This window comes from Rhineura floridana, chromosome 3 (assembly GCF_030035675.1).
Source record: "Rhineura floridana isolate rRhiFlo1 chromosome 3, rRhiFlo1.hap2, whole genome shotgun sequence".
NCBI lineage: Eukaryota > Metazoa > Chordata > Lepidosauria > Squamata > Rhineuridae > Rhineura > Rhineura floridana.
In genome coordinates this window covers 98,433,012-98,454,656 of record NC_084482.1, presented here as the reverse complement: position 1 = coordinate 98,454,656, position 21,645 = coordinate 98,433,012, and the positions used below count along the sequence as shown (strand labels likewise).

General features: G+C 39.6%; 2 protein-coding genes across 13 annotated transcripts in view; one reads left to right on the top strand and one right to left on the bottom strand.

Moving 5' to 3' along the window:
* The window catches only part of SHROOM1 (shroom family member 1), a 76,445-nt gene extending 72,779 nt beyond the window's left edge, over positions 1-3,666 (bottom strand). For 3 of the 4 annotated variants that reach the window (XM_061617028.1, XM_061617030.1, XM_061617026.1), the window contains exon 1: positions 3,478-3,664. The gene's annotated coding sequence lies outside the window, so the exon portion shown is untranslated. Of the gene's footprint in view, positions 1-3,477 lie in introns of all 4 variants that reach the window. The other variant, XM_061617032.1, reaches the window with a different exon arrangement.
* Positions 3,667-3,681: 15 nt separating this feature from the next.
* On the top strand, positions 3,682-20,239 carry GDF9 (growth differentiation factor 9). Of its 9 annotated transcripts, XM_061617035.1 has the most exons (6): positions 3,682-3,917; positions 9,703-9,846; positions 10,333-10,472; positions 11,555-11,697; positions 16,559-16,769; positions 17,922-20,239. In XM_061617035.1, exons 3-6 carry the CDS (start codon positions 10,433-10,435, stop codon positions 18,869-18,871), a joined length of 1,344 nt encoding a protein of 447 aa, XP_061473019.1. In that variant the 5' UTR covers positions 3,682-3,917; positions 9,703-9,846; positions 10,333-10,432; the 3' UTR covers positions 18,872-20,239. The 9 variants fall into 9 exon arrangements, with proteins under 9 accessions (XP_061473019.1, XP_061473018.1, XP_061473020.1 ...); XM_061617034.1 differs by lacking the exon at positions 9,703-9,846; XM_061617036.1 differs by lacking the exon at positions 9,703-9,846 and having other exon boundaries at positions 3,683-3,917; positions 11,606-11,697.
* Positions 20,240-21,645: the final 1,406 nt, after the last annotated feature.

Sequence of the window (21,645 nt, the reverse complement as noted above, 5' to 3'; positions counted from 1 at the left end):
GTGGGCTAACTGAAGCCCATGCTGTCTGTATTGGGGGGCTGGGATGTCCCTCTCCATAATCCATGGCAGGGTTGGGTTGCAGGATCTGATGCTGCAGCAGATCACAAAACAGGAGTGGCACTCTTCTACCCTCCTAAGGAGAGGCCCTTCAGGGGTCCCTCTGGGCATCAGGGGCCCTTGTCCAGGGCCTATCCTAGCCACCCTCTGGTGCCAGCCCTGCACTCAAGTGATCTCAATACATGGTAGGTTGATGTGGACAGACATTCCTCCAAGTCCCTGGCTCAAAGCCATCTGGGCCTTTGTGGGTAAGCATCAAAACTTTGAATTATGCTTGGAAATGCAGCTCTTTAAATATAGATAGGATGGCCATGTGTCATCTTTTATAGAGGGCAATCCTCTATTGGAGGAGTTCTCTATCTGTTGGGCTGTTGTGACCAAGACCAGTTTAGAAGGATAAAAAAACTTAAGAAGGGAGAGCAGACACTAGGGGTGGAGGAGAAATCATTTTCATTTTCTGAATTAATACACAAATTGAAAAACAGCTATCCTGTTAAATTTGTACTTCTCTGAATTTTGCAAAGCAAAATTATCCAACAAAAAAAAACACCGGGTACAAAGACGCATATATTAGGGCAAAGTGTGCACAAAAATGCTCATATTAGTAAAAATAATGTACAGAAATGCATTACATTTGGGAGGATAGCTTGTAAGAATGTGTATTAGGCAAAATTGCATGCAAAAACATGAAATGTACATGAAAATGCATACAAATTTTCATACTGGCTTTAAAATAATAATTGTAAACTGATGTGGATATGAGTAGAATTAAACTTTAAAATCAGAAAAATGAAAAATTGACAGATTTGTCTATCTGTAATAGTCACACAGGTCACCTGGTCACATACTTTCTTAACATGGAGAGGTGTATTTCTATTTAAATTATAGCAATTATTTTTAATTTGCATCTATACATAGAAATTGGCATATGTTCATTTTATGCATATCCATGTCCTCTTTTGTTCTCTTTCTGGCAATGTGTAAGTGACCATTCTAAGCACTGGGGTGACATATTCCCATATAAAAAGAACTGTAGCAACCGTTTAATGGGCTGATTACTAGGTATGCATGCCAGGGCTGAAATGTCGTTGCTTCAAAATACAAATGACTAACTGTGATGATGACACAATCATAATAGTTACAGCCATGCCCTCTCACAGCCTTGTCCAGTTTTAAGATCATACAACCTTCTTTGATTATAGCATAATGTGGCCAGGTTTGAATATTGCTTTCTGCTTCTGTCACCATTTGACTGTCCTTCTCACTGTCAGAGATACTGCTTGAATTACTGAATTCAGTGCATACACATTTATCTCTTGCCACTACCAAACTGCTCGATGATGTAGATGGGATACTGTCACCAGGATTCACTGTCTCTTCTGCAATGACAGAATTCTTACTCTTCACAACTTGGGGTTTTGAAGTAGGAACTAACAGGAACTCCTTTCACTCTTATTGGTTCTAATCAGCAGTAAAGGACAAGGAAGCATGTTAGAAGACTCTTCTCAGTGGCTAACACACACTGCTTTCATGCTGATTGGCTCATAGAATGCTAGAGACATAGGGGCCCAGCTGGGACCTGGCTCCCAAAAAAGTAAGGGGTCTAAGACCCCTCTGAGACCTTGAATGAGTACACCCTTGGTGCCTAGCAAGCTTCCCTGGAGAAAGCATTCCATATACAGAGGAAAACTACTGAAAAGGCCTATTCTTTGTCACTGCTGTTCAAACTGCTGCTAGTTGGGGACATACAGAGAGCAGCCTCTGACACTGATCTCAGGGTCCAGACAGGCATTCCAAAAGGTACTGGGATCCTGAGCCTTGTAAGATTTTATAGGTTAAAACCAGCACTTCAAATTGGGCCCAGAAACAAACTGGCAACCAGAGCTGTTGGGCCAAAACTATGCGATCCTTGTTAATAATGTGGCTGCTGAATTCTGTGCCAGCTGTAGTTTCTGAACTGTCTTCAAAGACAGACAGACACATAATGCATTGCAATAATCCAGCTTTGAAGTTACCAGGGCATAGATCCCTGGTTAACCTCATCTAGATAGGGTTGCAACTGGGACACTTGTTGGTAGAAGGCACTATTTTTATGCCAATTGTTCTCAAAGCAGCTATGAATGTAGGTTCTCAGCCAGTCTGAATATTTTAGGACTTGATTTCTTCTCAAAATTGTGAAAGTTTTGCACAATCTGGAGTCTCGTTTTTAACATTAATAAAATACACATCAAGAAGAAAAATAACCAAAAATAGCAAAAATAGGTTCTCCCATTGTCAAGAAAATAAGGCATAATAGGGTGATTAAGGAAAAAAGGAAACAAACAATGAGAGATAAAAACAATGAAAAAATGATGTAAGGGAGGTAAAAATCCAATAGCCCCTGACCACAAGAAAATAAATGAAAAAACACAAACATGATCTCTATAAATATCTCCATACGAAGTCTTAATTAGCAGGAATAAGGTTTTGTTGCAATCTGGAGTTTTTAGGCTGTATTCCCTGAAGTTTTGAGTCAAGACAGAGTGACCGTTTCTACACAGCTCTGCTTATTTCCTTGGCAGAACATATTGCTCAGGAGAAGAAGAGAATCCTGTTAATGGATCCCTGCACCACATCGCTGCAATTGAAAAAGTAACTACTGCCTGTGCAATTGTTACAAATGAACAATAAAGGCCCATTTAGCTTCTGATTGGGGCAGATTGAGGGAAATGTGGCAATTCTGATTATCATAAATCCCAAAAGTGCTGACTCCTAAGTGATCCTACTGAAGTCAGTAAAACATCTCCAGCATAATTTAATCCAGGTATAGTGCCAAAGTGGTTCTGAATTTTAGTCTAGCTCATTCTGAATTAATGAAGAACTCTTATTCCAGTCTAAGACAAGATATAATATTATTATATAAGGCTTCCCCATCCTGCTGGCACAGACAATATTACATTTGAAATATTTTTACTTTTAATTTAATACTATAGGCAAGGCAGATACAGCTCAAATACAAATAAAAAGGGAAACACACAGAATTTTAATGTATTTTTCATACTTTTTGCCCCCATTTTCCTGCTGCTCCAAACAGGAAATCAACTTCCTTACAATGTTAATTTTTTTCACATGAAAATGCAACAAGCTGGATTCAAATGGTCACTTATATATTTTCTGTCACATAGCACGACATCAATGAACCCTAAACTGGATAATAAACAAGAATGCCTTTCCTAGTCTCCCACTGGCAGTTTCTGCCTTTCTCCCTAAATCTTGATTCAGCTTCACTAATGATTTATTGCCTCCAGATGTATATGTGCATATTCAGGAATTAGAACCAATCATTATAATTTATGTGCCATATATCATCCCCCCCCCGGATTTATCATTTCTAAAGATAGGGCAGTAGAACAAATCCTTTACAAAACCAGTCATAATTACCTGCTTGCCATCATTTGGTGCTGCCGCTGTCGCCTGAAAGAGATCAGGGTTTTGACAGACAGTATTTGTTTCTCTCAAGGAGCAAAATATTGCTGTTATTCCTTTAACTCTCTTACGCACAGAAGAACAGTCTGCTTAAGCAGTAAGGGAGGGCTCAGCTCTTTTTGAGTCCTCTTTGGTTTCCCCTAGCTACTTTTAGATCATAAAGGTAATTGGAAGAATTCCCTGCCCAATCAAGTGAAAGGAGGTGGGGTTAGAATAATGAACCTGAAACTCTGGCTTCAGAGCAAAAGCGTTTCAGCCTGACCCAGATGTCCTCACGCAGAAGAAAAAAGAAACGCACCCAGCAGCAGTGCACTGGACAAAAGGATAAACAAGAGGATTTATGCCACTGGTTACAGTCCAACTGACGGTTCAGTTAGTAACCAAAATATTTTCAGGTATTGAAACAGCGCACCGGACATTCATAATGCTCTGTTTAAAGTACAGACCTCACATGACTCCTTTGTCTCTGAGGAAAAGTCTTTTAAAACTTCCTTGTTTGTTTTTCTTACTAGCCAGACATTAGCAACATTTCAATATAAATGTTTTCAGCTCTATGTAAGAAATAAATTTAGAGTACAGAGGTAAACATTAGGCCTTTCTAAAGACTATGGGCAGCTAATGGTAACTTTCTTAATTAGTGTTTGCTCACAGAAGTACTTCAGCAATTCTACACATGAGGAAAATCATCTTGTATGAAGAATTCACACCCATATCTATGCAAGTGTCAGACAGGCATGGGCAAGAATCCAGTGGTCTAGGGTTCAGCCAACAAAGCCCAAGTCTAAGGCATAAATAACTACTGGGAGGGGCTGCAGGTCAGCAATAGCAGTTGCTTCGCAGGTATAAGACTTCAAAAGGCCAACCCTCCAGAACATCCAGTTAAAAGGTCTTACACACCAGAGTTGGGTCTTCCCGAGACTCTGCAGAGGCATGATAGCCCATGCAGGCAGAGAGGAACCACAGAGTCTGGCCCAGGGCAAGGTCTTGCGTCTTATAAATCCTCTGTCATTGTTTCATTGGAATAGCTTGTGGGATCGTTCTCATCAACAAAAATACAAAATCCTGGAGATGGAATAAGAACCAAATCTATAGTCTCTTTGGCAGGAAAACCTCCACACTTTCTCAATTCATAGATGGTCACATTAAGCTGTGGACAGAGAAATCTTAAAACCAATCTAAATGTTGTGTCTCATTTGGATGTTGCTTCATAAAGTATAAATGAAGCTATTTGGAGGTATATCCAGATGGGTAGAGCTAGGAGGTGCCCAATCATTGTTTTTCTGCTGTAAGCTACAAGTGGAACTCCAAATGACTTTCCACTTTTGCAGAGGGTGGGGGCATAGTGCTTTTGTGGATATGTACTTCCTCATTCACAAGTGTGTGTGACGTTATGTAGGTGAGGAAGGTACAGTTTACTTGAATCTGATGAACAGCCTTTCCTGAACCTGAACAGTTATATGTATATAATTTATTATTTGATTTATATCCCACCTTTCCTCCCAGCAGGAGCCCAGATATATATCTGAAAACATTATACCTCTAATTAAGAGACTGATATAAAAATGGCACCCATCATGAAAGGTAATAGTGAAGGTGTGCAGAATTGTGATAGGCTCACCTGCGTGATAGATCACTGCACACATCAAAACCATGCTTCAAAAAAGATGGAAAAGTAGTGCTGAGGCATTCTGCACCTGCAGAGATAGCCTTTCTGTTCCATTATTGTTCAAGTGTCCAATTTTTCTGCAGCCTAAGAAAAGATGGAAGCAGCACAGGTTAATACAGGACCACCAAAAAAATGGTGATAACGACATGTAGATGCCCTATAAAGAATGAGTGAAAAAAGCATGGAAATTCCACACTAAATACTTACATTGCAATCCCAGGCATGTGTACTCAGAGGCAAGCCCCACTGAATTCATTGAGACTTACACTCGGGTAGATGGGTATAGGATTGTAGCCTTAGTACTGAAAGTACCTAAGAAAGAGCTTTCATATGAATACCACATTTATACTTGAGAATGGACTTATTAGAAGAATCAGATAATATTTAACCAAGTTGCAGAACAAGTTTTTGATACTCAAGTGGTACAAATGGTACTTGGGAAACATGTATTTCCTCCTGCAGGGAAGCTGACAATATACTAAATACTTCAACTGCCAAGAAGGTACATGAAGTTAAAAGGGAGGGGGAGTTCTCACTAAGCAAAATAGCTAAATTGCAACTAGTTAATCTGGTTTGTTTTGCAAGGGGGCAAAGCTAAATATATCCTACTTCACCACACATTAACTCAGGATGAGGAACCTCAGACCCAGGTGCCAAATGCAGCCTTCCATGCCCCTTTATCCAGCCCTCAGAACTTTCCCCCAGGCCACAACCCTCTCCCCACACCCCTCACTGGTCCTACTCTATGCCCTCCTTAAGCACTTGTGTGCGGCCAAATGTGTCCTTGAACTGTGACAATCCATCTTGCTTGTCTGGATGGGTAATGGAGAGATGGGTACACATGTCGAAACCTCTGACTTTTGTATGGGTGCTGTGTAGCCCACTGTATAAAAGTAAAAGTCACACTGCTACACTGCCCACTTTTGTCTCTGGCCCTACTCACCACTGGCACATGGCCCTTGAAAGTTGTCCAAGACGGAATACAGACCTTCAGCTGAAATAAGGTTCCCCATTCCTGCACTAGATATTAAACAAAAAACTGGTGCATCAACTAAGTAGCTGATCACCATTCCAAACACAAAATTATAACTTATTTTTCTCTCCTATATCATGTATTTTAAGATTATGTGCATTTATAATAGTGCATTTATAGTAGTAGACATGGTGGGGTGGAGGAACTTACCTCACCTCCTCGTATGTGAGTTGATGCTGCTTACCAAGAGGGTGAGAGGGAAGGCAGTGCAGGACAACAGGGTGTAAATGCAGTGGCAGGTGTGCTGGCTTGGCTTGGCTAGTGCATTTGCCTTGCACTGACTTGCCGGCACCTTGCACCTCCCAGTAAGCAGCAGTGACTTACCTGCCAGGAAGTAGGTAAGTATCTCTGGCCCACCATTCCATCCACTACTTCACATTGGTACATACCACGAATACAACATTGCTGTATTGTGCAATTTGAAAGTATCTGTCCTTAGATCATCATGAACACCCTACCTGTCAATAGAGTCATTTGATCTTATATCTCATTGTTGTATGTTAATGAATATGTAAATATTGTGACATCTGTTAACTGGTTCAATAAATGGACTGATAGACTCTAAACAGACATTTTATTAAAATATAGATAGTTGTTCTGGAAAATATGTGTAGCAACTACACAGAAGCAATCATTTAATATTTTCAACTTGCTTTTCTGCAAAAAAGCAGCTATGTTTTTTCACAAAAGGATAAAATTCAACAAAAATGTGTCAGACATAAAATAGAACAAGATAAAAAACTAGCAGCATTGTTTAAAATATTAAGATATTAAACAGACAACAGTAGGAACAAAAAATAACATTTAACAGACTGAGGTTGCAGTCCTAAACCTTCTTATCTGGGAGTAAGCCTCACTGAATTCCATGGGACTTACTTTTGAACAGACATATATACTAGGATTGCAATGTAAAACATAGTTCATACTTTTAAAGCTGACTCAAAAAGAAAAGGTTTTCACTTTCCATCTAAAAAGAAGCAAAAAGGAAGTCAGCAGATCTCTACTGGCAAAGAGTTCCACAACTTTGACATTCACCCTAAAAAAAAAGCCATGATGTGCAAGCCTGTCAGCCTTAGGTTACTCACAGCTGCTATCTTAAGGATAACAACAAAGACACACAGAGATGCAGTAAAAATCAACCCACGTGTGATTTTGCAGTGTGGTGCACTAAGCAAACTAAACAAGGCGCTGACACTGGCAGGTATACCCCATGGGTTTTCTAGGTTGATGGGGATGTGATAAATCATAATATGCCTAGAAGGGGGAGCGGTGCAGTTACATACATTTTGAGAAAAACTGAAGTGATGAGTTTAGGATCAGAGTGTTAGCTTACTATAACATTCATAGCCCTTTGGGACAATAAGTGTTGCTGTGTTCACCAGTGGCTGTTTACCCCCTATTAATATACACATCTGGAAGGAGACCAGAAAATGGACTGGGTTTATATGTTTTAATCTCTGGATTTTATTACAACTATGGACTGTGGTTATGTTTATGATTGTACCATTGAAGTTTGGGAATTTAATATCCGTCACCCTCCTAAAACAACCTCTGACTCATGTCAGCATAATGCTGCACACTTAAGAGTTCAAAGAGCACAGCTTGAGAAGAGTAAATTTTGTCTAAAGATTTTGGAACTATGTCATAAACTAAATCCTCACTTAGAGCATGCCCCAATCTTCTTTGTAATAATAGGCATGTTTGTAGCCAATATTGCTCCTGCTAGACTTATATTCTGAATTGCACAGGGCTTGAAGTTGCAAGGAGGGGTGTTTGGGGGATAAGAACCAAACATTGTCCACCAATTAGTGAACAGTGCATCAAACACTCTTCTGACAGCCTGGCATACTAACACTTTCTGTTTCTTGCCTAGGGACAGCACAGCAAATCACTAGCTTAAGTGCCTAAAATTGGACTTAAACTTGGAGTTAAAATTGGACTTACCATATAGGGTTGTTGTGAGGATAAAATGCGAAGGGAGGAGAATCATGTTTTTATGGCACCTTGTGATCCTTGAAGGAAAGGTGGGATGTAAATAAATAAATATACATATCAGAATGTATTCTTCAAATTTCACACGTCTCCAAATTTTGTGATATAATTCTCAGGTCAAAAGACATACCAAAACGCATTTTAAAAATGTGTATTTTAGGTTAAAATGCAGTTAGAAATGTGTACATTGAGATAAATGGTGAGTTTAAACATGTCTTTTGTGATAAAACACATAATTACGTACATATTTAAATATGATTTCTTGTACTCATTTTAAACTTGCAGATTAATGCTAAAATGGGATTGAATGGAATTAACTCGTGAAATTGACATGGACCAGAAAGAGGCTGTGAGCACACTAGTCGCCTAGAGCAAAACGTTTTCATTGGCCACACCTGGTGGGGGAATGGGTTGATATGCCAATCAGTTGTGAAATCTTTGAAGTGAATTTTTTTAAAAAATGCACTCAAGCTGATCCCACCATGTTTTACAGTAAAAAGAGGTGGGGTTTGACTAGTGTCATGTGCCCCCATTTTCAGAAAAGAGGTAGAGGCGCATTGGAACTAGCAGAACAGTAAGTGCAATTCCTGCGTTCCTCATCTATATGCAGTGGAACAGGGCAGGCAACTTGATCAATATCAGGTAGTGTCTAGATATGTGGTTTGCACTGAGAGCATTCCTTTACATGCAGGTAGCACAATTGAGCAGTTTATTTTTACTGGTGGACTTGATTTATTACAGCCAAGTTAAAAGCTGAACAATTAAATCTGCATGTGACATACATTGTACTTCATTTTCAATAAGCAGTCCCTGAAGTTTTAGAAGTATGGAGAGTCTCCTTGGACTAACTGTATTTTTCAGCTGGGGTGATAAAGGACACAGTTATCATTAAGCTCATGTGTTCAAAATCTTGAGACCTTCCAAGATATCATGATATCTAAAAATGGAAATTGCAAAAAGAATAAATATAAGTGCAATTGAGATTGCAGTTGCCTTCCAGCTTCTCAGGATTACAAAAGACACCATGTTTGGACTATAGACCAATTACTGTATTATAGACATTATAGGATTACAGAACAGATAGAGAAGCAAGTCCAAGAACTTTAGCACTGGTATATGTCCTGGAGAGGCAGGAAATGTGATCAGGGCTGCAATCGTGTACACACGTTCTTGGAAAAAATGTGCATAGTATTCGGCTTCCAAGTTTCCAGAGTTATGAAGCAATTGTTCATTTTACATAGCTCAACCAAACTTTCAGCACACCTACGAAGCAAAACCAAATTCAATCTGCAGTCAGCAGCATCTCTCAGACAGTTCTATGAACTACCCAACATTCATCCAATGCATTTAACATGATCTTTTCAGCTCAAGGATCTAAAGTGAAAAACATCATTTTACAAACACGTTCAAGCCCAGAGGAATAGATTAGGCTCAGTGCTAAAGCAGAGTACAGTCACAAAGCTTGCCTATCCTTTTACTGATTTCACAGGCATACTATCCCTGAAGTAGGGATGAGGGACACATTCAATTCATTTCACGTTTAAAGGGGAATCTACTGATTCGCACTCTCGGAACAATATGCGAACTGCAACACAGCCTTCCTTCAGAATTTGCAGTTCTCCAAATTTTGCAGGTAACATGTACAAAAATGCATATACTAGTCTAAAATGTTCATAAAAATGCATGTTAGTAGAAATAATATACAAAACTGCACTACATTAGGAAAAATACTTGAAATACGTGTGTATTAGGAAAAAATTGCAGAATTGAAGAAATACTGCAAATTTACAAACTGATGTGGAAATGTAGAGAACTGAATTTAAGATTTGAAAAATATGAAACAGGGAGAAGCCAAAATGGGCAGATTCATGTAACCCTACACTGAAGTCAGAACAACCATGCTAGTGAAGCAGTTATCAATCTTCCATAAAGGACAGATGAATGAGTGGTTTGGCATCAACAATTTGGCTGACAGCTGTTGCTTTTTTAAAATGTAAACATTTTTTAAAATGTAAATGTTTAAATACAGAAGTCCTCCCAGGTTTCCTAATCAAATCAGCTGTGAGAAATCAAAAGAGAGAAGTTGCTTCCCTTGCTCTTTCTGTTGTTGTTTTGACAGACATCCAGTTCACCAGATGTAATCCAGAACAGCACTGGAATTCACCCAAGTGACAGTATGCTGGGACTGACATTTTGTACAGTAATTAAGTCATAACCAAATGTGCCTCTTTCTTGGAAATGGCAAGAGAAGAAACGTAGGTAAGGGGTGACATTTTATTAACTGACGAGAAAAGGAGGTTATTTTGTGTATTTTTCTGCTGAAAAATATTTCTGAAATTCCCCTCTCAAGGCAGCTTATGAAAAGATATTTTAAAAGGCATAAAACATCAGAAACAGAGTAAATAGAACAAATTACAGTTCAAAACCATTACTTAACCAGCAGTTAAATGCTTTCAAGTGCAGCACGTGAATTAAATGTGAGCTAGAATAAAAGTTTCCTCATAGTTCTCTTGACAACCATATGCAAGACCGTAAGAACTTCCTTGGGGAGGAAGTTCAAAAGATGGGGTACTACCACTGAAAAGGCCCATCCCCGGTAGTCAGCAATCCATCAACTCTTACTGGCAGGTCAGAGAGCAGGGCCTCAGGCACTGAACTTAAAGCTTGGGCAGGCATTTCCAAGCTAGATGTTTTCAGCAACTGGAGGCTTTATAAAAAGTCTTAAAATTGTCAAGGTAAGCAAAAACATTGAACACACATTCCACAAGTAGCAAATAAAAAACCCTTGTATGATTTAGATACCAAGATTTAAAATTAGAGAATGTGCATGTGTGCACTCTGCTTAGGAAGGAAGTGAAAGGTAATCTGGGGGAGGATACAATAGTTACACTTCCCTTTCTAGTAAGAAAGGAGTGAAAGGCGAGAAGGCATTACTCAAATATTATACAGATATAAATAAGTTACTTTCCACTGCAATCAACATCTTACAGGATGCTGTCCAGAGACTGATGCCTAAAATACAGGATCTATTCTATTAGTGTCAGTCCATGTACACCTCTCTGGATGCCTAAGGATAAACTGCACATTTTCTTCCCCCACCCCCCCTTCAGATCCTCTATCACTAATTGAGTCAATTTATAGCTTGAGGCAAACTAGATGTAATGGTTACAGATGCATGTGTTAGAAGGGTGTCCATCAAAATCTCCAACTGGTGAGAGATTTCCAGGGGTTCTTGTGCTTACCCAGGGGTTTGGTATCCTTGGAAAGAAGGTCAACAGAGGCTGTGATGTCTTTATGAAATATGGTTTGTTTATTTACACACATTGGAACCTGATCTTAAGATGGAGGGGATCAAAGCATCAGCAGTCCAACAGATCTTGGTTATCCATCAGGCTTACAGGAGGCACCCCAAAGCCATGGTGCAGGGAGCCAGCCTCTTTGCGTGTCTCCAGCTCCCAGCCTTTTCTCAGACTCAACTAAAAAAGTAAGTCTCTCTTGGCCTCAGGAAGGGGGGGGGCTCTCCTTATGAGTTTCAATAACAATAGGATCTCCTTAGCTCATTCGCCAGTTAACGGGCACTTGATAGACCCATTAACTCATGTGGCCACTCTATTAGACTAACAAAGGGGACTCATCTGGCCAGCAGAGCAGGTTTCTCACCTCCAGGCACAGGGTTTCAAATGAGAGGCTGGAAGGGGACTCATAGAAATGATCCATCTCAACCCCTAACCCATAACAATATAGAGCAAAGGGGGCATTTTAAAGTGCACCATAGGGCAGTAAGAGACCCTTTCCTCCAAAACACCTTCTCTTCAGCCATTGCTCTCCCTGTTGCTCAGGAAAAACAGCTGGGGGGTGGTACTGGAGAGGGAGAGATTCAAGACCTCTTTGCTGCCTGCCCAATGCCCATATAGTATTTGAAGTTGCCCATCCCACTTTATAGGAATCCAGCAATAACCTGCTTATAACCTGCACATCTGCTTACTATCATAGCTAGTTTGCCCCAAGACATAAAATTAGTTGAGCAAGTGACAGAAGGCCTGAAAGGTGAAGGAAAAATCCTAGGGACAACAGTATGGCAAATCGACAAGCATCTTGATACAATTTTGGTGCATGCTAAAAACTTGTTTCTGCACCAGGGCATTTGATGCCAGCCACTGTAGAATTTTAAGTAAATGTTCACTGACTTGAATAGACTAGATTTTAATTGTATTTGTGTATTTTGGTACTGTATTTTACAATATTACTGTACACTGCCTTGAAATACCCACATAACAAGCCTTTTAAGTTGTATTAACATTTGTATAGTCTTTCTCCAAATTTAGTTGTTTATCTCTACCAGGTTTCTCAAACCTGGTGCCCTCTAGATGTTGGTGGACCACAACTCCCATTAGCCCCAGATAGCAAAGCCAGGGTCAGGAATGATGGGACTTGTAGTCCACCAACATCTGGAGGGCACCAAGTTTGCAAAGGATAATGCCTATCATTCCTACTAAGCACAGCTATCTGCTCTTGGTCATACCATCACCAGAACCCCTACAAAGATAAATGCTACATTGGCATAAAAATATAGATATAATCAAACTGCACTAAGTTAATTTACAGCATAGTCAATGATCCAGAATATGGGCAAAACCAATTTTCATGCCAGACTATACCTAGTTTTAAGTGAAAATCTGTTTCTGAATATTTCTGCAGAAGGGATGGGGGAGAACTTCTGCTTGGCTTGCAGCATAATACAATCCTATCTAATTCACAAGTCCCAAAACAATACTCAGATTGAAACACACTTGCCCTTTGAAATTTGCAGTTCTCTGAATTTTGTGATGCAATTCTTCTGTGATAAACTGTTAAAATGTTTATTTTAGGGGACAGTGAGAATAAAAATGCATACAAGTTAAAATAATATACAAAAATGCAGATAAAATTGTTTGCAAACATGTTTATATCAGGGAACATTTTGAAAAGCCATACTAAAATCCTGATGAATTTTTGTGAAGACTTTTTTAAAAAATTGCAAACTAAATGTGGAAATGTGGCAAACTAAATTTAAGACTAGAAAGAACAAAACAATTGAGAGAAACCAAAATTAATGTTATTTGTCCATCCCTAATCTGCAGGATTGCTGCAGAAATCAGTGGCTGCTCCATGGGTCCTCCCTACCTGGAAAGCTCAAGTAACTACCAGAGTCATGACACACTATGATTAAATTAAGATCCAGCAGCCTAGGTAAGCAGGAATGTTTTTGCCCAGCACCTAAAAGCTGACAATGTTGATTCCAGGCAATGTTCCTTGGGGAGAGGATTCCATAATCAGGGGGTCACCACTGAAAATGCCTATTCTGTCATTGCTACCCTTCACACCTCCCTCAGAGGAGGCACAGAGAAAGGCTTAGAGATTTTTAAATATTAAGCCATTTATAAATACTTTTAAATAAATAAAACAAGGCTTCTGTTGCAAATGTATGGTCTGGGTAGTTTCCCATGGGAAGGGGTGGTCCTTGAGATATTGGAGTCCCAAGTTAAATAAGGCTTTATAGGATTAATCTAGCACTTTGAACTAAACCTATAAGTCAATCAATAGCCAACACAGTCAAGCCAGAATGGGTTTTATATGCTCAGACTGTATGGTTCTAGTCAACAATCTGGCTACTGAATTTTGCAATAGCTGCAGTTTCTGAACCATCTTCAAAGGTAGCCCCATGTATAATTAATTCTAACATAGAGGTTCCAAAAGCATAGACAACAGAAGCTAGACTATCCCTTTTAGATAGGGTTACAGTTAGACCTCCAGTGTTAGAAGGCACTCAGTGCAATGGAGGCCACTTGTGCCTCCATCAACTGTAGTGGATCCAGAAGTACCCCCAAACTGAGCACCTGCTCCTTCAGGAGGAGTGCAGCCCCATTCAGAACAGGTTGAACCCCACCCATCCAGTTTAGGGAACCACTTATTAACAGTACCTCAGTCTTATTTGGATTAAGCTTCAGTTTGCTGGCTCTCATCCAGTCCATTGCCAAACACAGAGGGAAGGTTCAGCACACCTGCTTAAGATGTAAAGGAGAAATAGAGCTGCGTGTCATCAGCACGTTGATGACAATGCTACTCAAATACTCAGATGACTTCCCTTTTTATCCACTTTATTTGTGCAAGCCTAAATTTCTGGTTTGTGATTGAATCCCTCCCACAAAATACTGACAGTCTGGAGACAACCTGATAATAAGCAATATATACCCATCATAGACACCAATAATTCTACTAAAGTCAGCAAGTCTATCTGCAGGGACTAGTCACTTCTGGGAGAGAAGCTAAAGACTCAGATTGTCTGGTATTTACCAAGAGCAACATGCACAGATAACCAATCATAGCAAATAAGCACTTGAAAAATTCTGACTGGCTCCACATTATGCAAGAACCTTGAAGCAATGCATTGATCAGACGCTGAGGTTGCAATTCGATGAGCAATTACTTTCCACTGAACACAATAAGTTCAGGCTGCACAGCTGCAACATTATTTTTAAAATATTTTTAAAACACCCTTGCTGTGCTTCTGCCCATATATTCAAATATATTCAAAACATTCATGACAACAACAAACCGATAAAGCCAAGCTATTTAAATATGAAAAACCAGCAGAATAATAAGCAGTAATAAAACCCAAAAACCAATCTGATACTGTAAGCACCATAGAACCCACTCCACTGGAATAAACACAACATAGGATGGGGCCGTAAGGAAACCAATTTATAGATGCCTAAGAGACCATTAGACCACAGTGCCTAAAATTCACAGTCCTTTTATTCTAGGCTAGAGTAACATAGCGCTGATAATATATTTTGGAATCCATAGCTGTGATCTAAAGCACTGCATGTGCTGTTCTGTGTATTCATAGGGGCTTTTCTACTCAAATCTCACAAGAAGACTTCTGAAAGTCAGGGGCCCTCAAAAGCATCATAGCATGGAGTGGTGCAGTCAAGTAATTCTAGACTCTGGACTTAATTGTACAACAGCCCACCTACTGACACCCCCCCATTTTAGATAGCAATGTGCATTACTTCAAAATGTGGCAAGCCAGCATGGTTGCTTTTGGGGCCTGGGCTGCTCCTCATCCTGTGGAGTGAGGACATAGATTTCTGCTGCAAAGTCCTGTCTTGATGGCACCACCGATCCCATGAGGTGTGAGGGGCTACCACTGAAAAAAAATATATAACCACCAGCACCCTGCTCTCTGAAACCCAATGAATGTGTTATGGGGATGAGTCAAGCTTTTTCTTCTTCATTCCAGGCCAGGGAAATCTCTTTGATGAGATCCTCCTGGTATTTATGTTGCTTTAAACATGCCTAGTTGTTTTTTTTAAGTTATAGCTTCACTAAGCCATTATTACAGGCAGTATTAATGCCTAAAATTGTAAGAATTCAAATAAGACAGCTAATTTCCTGATTCCTTTTATTCATCCTACCTGAAAATAAAATCAAATAGTCCCATAACAGTATTAAGAGCCCTTGGCCTTTTCAACCTGCCTTGGGTGAAATGCAGATCTCAGGCCAACAACTGGATGTGGGGATATTGTACAAAACTATTAAATGAAATGTTGCCACTGAAGCAGACATATTACCAGAAAGAGGCATCACTTATTTAATGCAGCACAAACCTAGACATTTTACTTATTTATTTATTCAATTTATATTTACTCATATCTAAATATAAAGTCCACAAGTAAAACCTGTAAGACCGGTAAGACCTGTGATATCTACTTGGTAGTAAACCCTATTGAGTTCAATTGAACTTACTTCCAGGTAAAAGTGTATGTGATGGCAGCCATACCCCCAGGCAGATGTGCATAAAATTATAGCATTAGCTTTACTACACTTTCCTGCTTAGCTGAGTTAAACCTTGGGAGTAGAGAAGTCCTTGCTTAGTAATCACCTTCGCAAGTGGAGTCACAAGGTGTAATCTTAAGATGATCAGCAAACTGGATTGTCTCATCAGGTGTATGTTTTTCCTTTAAAACCTTGTTAGAGAGGAAAAGCTTTCTTAATTACACCTGGAATTTATTTAAGAGACTAGAACTGGCTGGTTTTCTTTCTGTAGAATATATCCTGCTATGGGGGAGATGGTGTCTTTGCCTTGACTAATCCCCATCATGAAGATTTTTGGGGAAATACTTATTTGTCTCTGTTCTATCAGGCTACTTTGTTTGGGTGTCTTGTGCTCCCCCAGTCCCAAAGATGATGGGGGCTCTTGGCAACTACTGGCTTCAGAGACAGAGACTTCTGAGCTACCTCCAGTGTTGCTGCTTTCTCCAGATACGGAAAATGGCTACGGCCCATTGCCTCCTTTTTTCAAGGTGCTGTCTGACCACCACCAGCAGAGTTTGGAAGATGGTGCCCCCAGACCACGGCCAGATTCCAGAGCCCTGAGATACATGAAGAGGCTGTATAAATTGTTTGCTACTAAAGAGGGAATTCCAAAGGCCAACAAAGGTCACCTGTATAACACAGTCCGGCTCTTCACTCCACGTGCTGAATGCAAGCACCCTGCTATGGGCCAAATGAGAGGTAAATGGGGAGGTCACAGATTTGGATGGCCTACTCACATGCTTTAGGTGTTTGGGATTGAATTATTGTCCCACCTGCAGATTTCTTGTCCTTGTAAATCAGTACAACTGTTATACATGTCCTCTGTGTTCCTGTTATAAGGGTATAAAAAGGATTATTTATTGGTCCTGTGGGTATGTGTACCTGTTTGTCCATGCAGGTAAGCTTTACATTCCCTACAGAATCTTCTCAGGTGCTGACGTCAGTAGAGTGGATCCTCTTGGTAGTTCTGCCACCTTCAGAAGTTGGGGGGGTTGCCTATGAGATGGCATCTTCTGTTGTAGCCCCTAAGTTCCTCCCCACAGAGGTGCATCTGGCAACTTCCCTGCACAGTTTATGGTGAATGCTGAAGATGCACCTCTTTACCCTGCCCATTGACATGCGAGATGTATATTTTTAGGACCTACCCTATTTTTTGAGATGTTATGATTTTAAGTTGTTTTTAATTGTTTTAGTGATATTTTTTTTAATTGTTGTAACTCGCTGTAAGACCTCGGAGTGAAGGGTCGGTAATAAATTAAAATAATACAATAAGCTTTTGTTTGGGTCAGGCTCACATGGGTCTTCAAATGGGTCTTCATATATCCAAAATGGCGAAGGTACTTGCTGTTTAATGCTTTGTGGAACAGCCAAAAAGTGGGGAATAAGTATCATCATGGTAGTCATAATTTTGGTGGCATTTACAGAGAGATGTGAAGGTCTGGAAAAAAGTTTCCCCCCCTAATTTTTCCAGGCCTTCCCATCTCTACATTTACATAGATCTGTTGAACAGTGTGTGATTACTGTTTTTATTCAGTAAAAGTCTGCTCCAGTGATGCTACCTACTTGTAACAGTGGAGCCTCAGTGAGGATCTAAAGCTGGTTATTCTAATATTTGCACAGTTACAGGCTGGACTGTCAAGGAAGGTAACACATGTTTTTGGCTTTAAAACATTCTGAGGTTGCTCTAGGGATAAACTGCATCTTTAAAGTAAGGCAGCCTATTGGAATCTTGTTTGATGCTCATCGTAGTGCTCTGTAAAATGTGGAGTTCTAAGAGATGTGTCACTTTTATAATATAGCTAAATTGCTTTCATTCCTACAAAGTGTCTTTTTTTTTTTGCCTTTTGGCAGGAGACCTTCGCTCAGTGGATCTGCTCTTCAACTTGGACCGTATGACTGCTTTAGAGCACTTACTCAAGTCAGTCTTGCTCTACTCATTTGATAAACCAGTTTCTAAATCTTTGGTTGTTACATGTATATGCAACCTAGTTGTAAAGGAGCATGATGCCTCTAGTCAAGTGTGCCCCAATATTTCACATGCAATGACTTTCAATCTGCACTTTGAACTTAGACGCAAATGGGTTGAGATTGATGTGACCTCTTTCCTCCAGCCTCTGATAGCTGCTAACAAGAGAAGCATTCACATGGCTGTGAATATCACTTGCCTGAAAGATGACCAATCCCCCAACTCTAAACAGGATCCTTTTAATATGGCTCTGGTATCGCCTTCTCTTCTCCTGTACCTCAATGACACCAGTGAGCAAGCCTATCATAGGTGGAATTTTCTTAAGCACAGGAGGAGGAACCCTATGTGGTCTAGGGTCAAAAAAGATCCTTTCAGAGGTCCCAGCAGAGAGGCAGGAAAAGGCTTCAAACAGGGAACAAGAGCAGTTCGTCACCGAAGAGATGAAGCTGGGAAAGTGGAAAACACACCAGCTTTAATATACAATATAAGCCAATACTACCAACAGTTCCTTTTCCCCCCAAATGAATGTGAGCTTCATAACTTCAGGCTGAGGTTCAGCCAATTGAAATGGGACAGATGGATAATTGCACCGCACAGATACAATCCTCACTATTGCAAAGGTGACTGTCCAAGAATAGTTGGGCATCGCTATGGCTCTCCTGTACACACAATGGTACAGAATATTATATATGAAAAACTGGATTCCTCTGTCCCCAGGCCCTCCTGCATTCCTGCTGAATACAGCCCTCTGAGTGTCTTGAAGATAGAGCCTGATAGGTCAATTGTGTACAAAGAATACGAAGATATGATAGCTACAAAATGCACTTGTCGGTGAAACCAATCCTGATTTATTAATTATATTTCAATATTATTTCTAAGTGTTACAAGAAAAGTAGCCTATAGGTTTAAAAAGAAGACTTAGCATGGAGTACTGTGGCAGGTATTTTCAGGATAGCATTTAATTATGTTAGCCCCTTCTGATTTACAGGAGACGAAGTGTGAAGTTGGGCATAAGAAGGAGGCTTCCTTGTTCTTTTTTCTTTCTTTCTTCAAAACAGAAAAAAATCCATGAATTGTGAAATGTTTTGATTTGGGGTGGGGGTAAAGCACTGTTTTGCTAGATTAAAAAGTATATAACAGGAATAAATACCTGTCCTTTCATGCAATTTTTGTGTAGTTCTTGTTTAGTCCTTATGTTAAAATACATATATTTTTTTATTTAGGAGAAATTTTATGACAAGTGTCTGGGCACAGAAGGTTTTACTATTGCTTAACTGCTCAATCACTTAATTTTTATAAATACTTTTAGTGATTGAAACTGGTTGTCTGAGACAACTCCTGTTCTTTATTATGATGACTACCAGATGTAAAGGTTCTTTTAAAGCAGTGGATAACCTTTTGTCTAATTCTGAAGGCTCTCATATTACAAAAGAATGTAATAATAGAAAATGTCCTGGTTGTATGTCTAGAGCTATACATTTCTGGGAAGCAAGTGAATTACTAAGTTGGCTTTGCACACTACAAAATTCTGTGTAAAGGCACATCTGTAATCTGCATGCATATCACTGCATCAAATCATACATATAGGGTGGTATCCAGCTAAGTCATACTCAGAGGAGATCCATTAAAATCAAGTGAATTTAAGTTGCTTGTCCACTGATTCCAGATGGTCTACCTGAGTATGACTAATGTTGGATATCATCCATGGTGCACTTGCACTTTAAGAAGACAGTAAACTGCAGCTTTGTACATGCAACACAGGCATGACTTCATGCAAGTTTCATGCTAAGTTCTACACAGAAGTGCCTTCACAACAGATTTGTGTGGGAAGTGGCCCTATATTTCAGTCAATTGAATTGGGAAGGGGAATCTGTTGTCCATGAGCCTATATTGGATTGAATTGATGAGCTCTATTAAATTTGGCATTCAGCAATTTTTAAATGCTTGCTGTCTTCTATTCTGGTTGGCTAATGAACAGGAAACAAAATTCACCTAAATACAAATTAAAATATAAAATTACATTCTATTGTAATAGTTAAGCATTCTAGTGTAATATTTGTAAATTGAAAGTAGGTGGGTTCTATAGTGATCAGCTAGCTTAAAGCATTTTAATATTGCCTTTCTTCTGTTGCTGAACTGAAATGCCATCTGAGTGTATTCATAAACCTGAACACTTGCTAGAAATAAATGTAAAGCAGTTACAGCTTGGCTTGGTTTTTACCCCCTTACTTGCAAATAATAATCATAATTCAGTCATTTTCTTTAACAGTGAACTTGGGTGACCAATTGCCTTTCAGAGGGAAAATGCCACACCTAAACAAGATACCTGTTTCTACATACTTGGGGAATTCCCCAACCATGTAATCGAAAAGAGTTACAAACAAGACCGAAACAAAAAAAAGCCTGTGACTTATTGAATGTTTACAGAAAGACAAACTGCTAGAATAACTCATTAATTTTATGGAGAGGCAAGGTTGAGATTCATGCTGAACACGAAATGCTTGTCTTTGCTGTCCCTTTGTTTTGCGTCGCAGGGAAGAGGGCACACTGCTGCCCAATCATGGCTACACAAGAATCCTAGATTTCTCCATTGTTTGCTATGGGTAGCTCTCACATTCACCACAGGAGGTCTAAAGGAACCAGATTGCAAGGCTGACTGCAGCCTTATTCAAAAGAACATGCGAGGGCTTAATGGCAGAGGGGTAGTCCTTTGAATTCATGTTCCTTTGAATGTATGAATAAGGGTTGTGTGCCAAGCAATTAAATCTATGGCTGAGGTAGTTGAACTGTAGAATACTAAAGTTTTGGGGGAGGGGGTAGGAAAATGGGAAGGAAGAGAGGTAATTGGCCTGCTTTGCCCCCTAACAGCTCAAGGATTCAGAGGTGCATGACATGAATTTCAACTGTTCTCCCCATGTTAAATAAATAATGCTAATTCAAGAAGGTAGGTCCTTATCAGCTACCTAAGAGTCTTACAATGAAGGGCACAGACAGGCTTCTTGTGGGGATGGAATTCCAGAGGAGGAAGGCTGCTTCTAGCATGTATTCTTGTTGCCAACCAGTAGGTGAGTTGCCTCTGCTGCCTTTCTGGGGACCTTGCTTCCAAGATAAATATACCACACCTTAATAATAATACTTTAGTATATTACGCACTTACAAAAGCTTAACATATTAAAAAAATTATAGCTCGTAGTAATATTCTATTTCTGTTCCTCTAAACCCTCATTTTGGTCTATTGGATCACACAGATGCATTTCTGCAAGTTCTTTTCGTCTTTTAACAGAGCTGTCAACTTAATAATTTAAATCTGCTTCCAAAGTTTTTGCAACAGTTCCTTCTTAGAGAGCCTTTGATTACTTTCCCATGTTTTCTCATATAAAATCCTTGCAATAGTGAGAGCATATAGACTTGGTATGTGTTTTTCAACTGGAATATTATGTTTAATATAGTTGAACAGGCATAGCTGAGTCTAGCTGTATTTCACATATTTGTCAAATTAATCCAATACCATTCTCCAATATTTGATTGCAATTTTGCATGACATATGACATAAGTCCCCTTTTTGTTCTTGACACATCTAACACTTTCCTTCCCCTCCCTTAAAGATTT

Coding starts and splice junctions, on each gene's coding strand:
- GDF9 (XM_061617033.1), top strand. CDS start 16,355: ATGAAGATTTTTGGGGAAATACTTATTTGTCTCTGTTCTATCAGGCTA. Junction 16,770..17,921: donor TGCTATGGGCCAAATGAGAG/GTAAATGGGGAG, acceptor GCCTTTTGGCAG/GAGACCTTCGCTCAGTGGAT.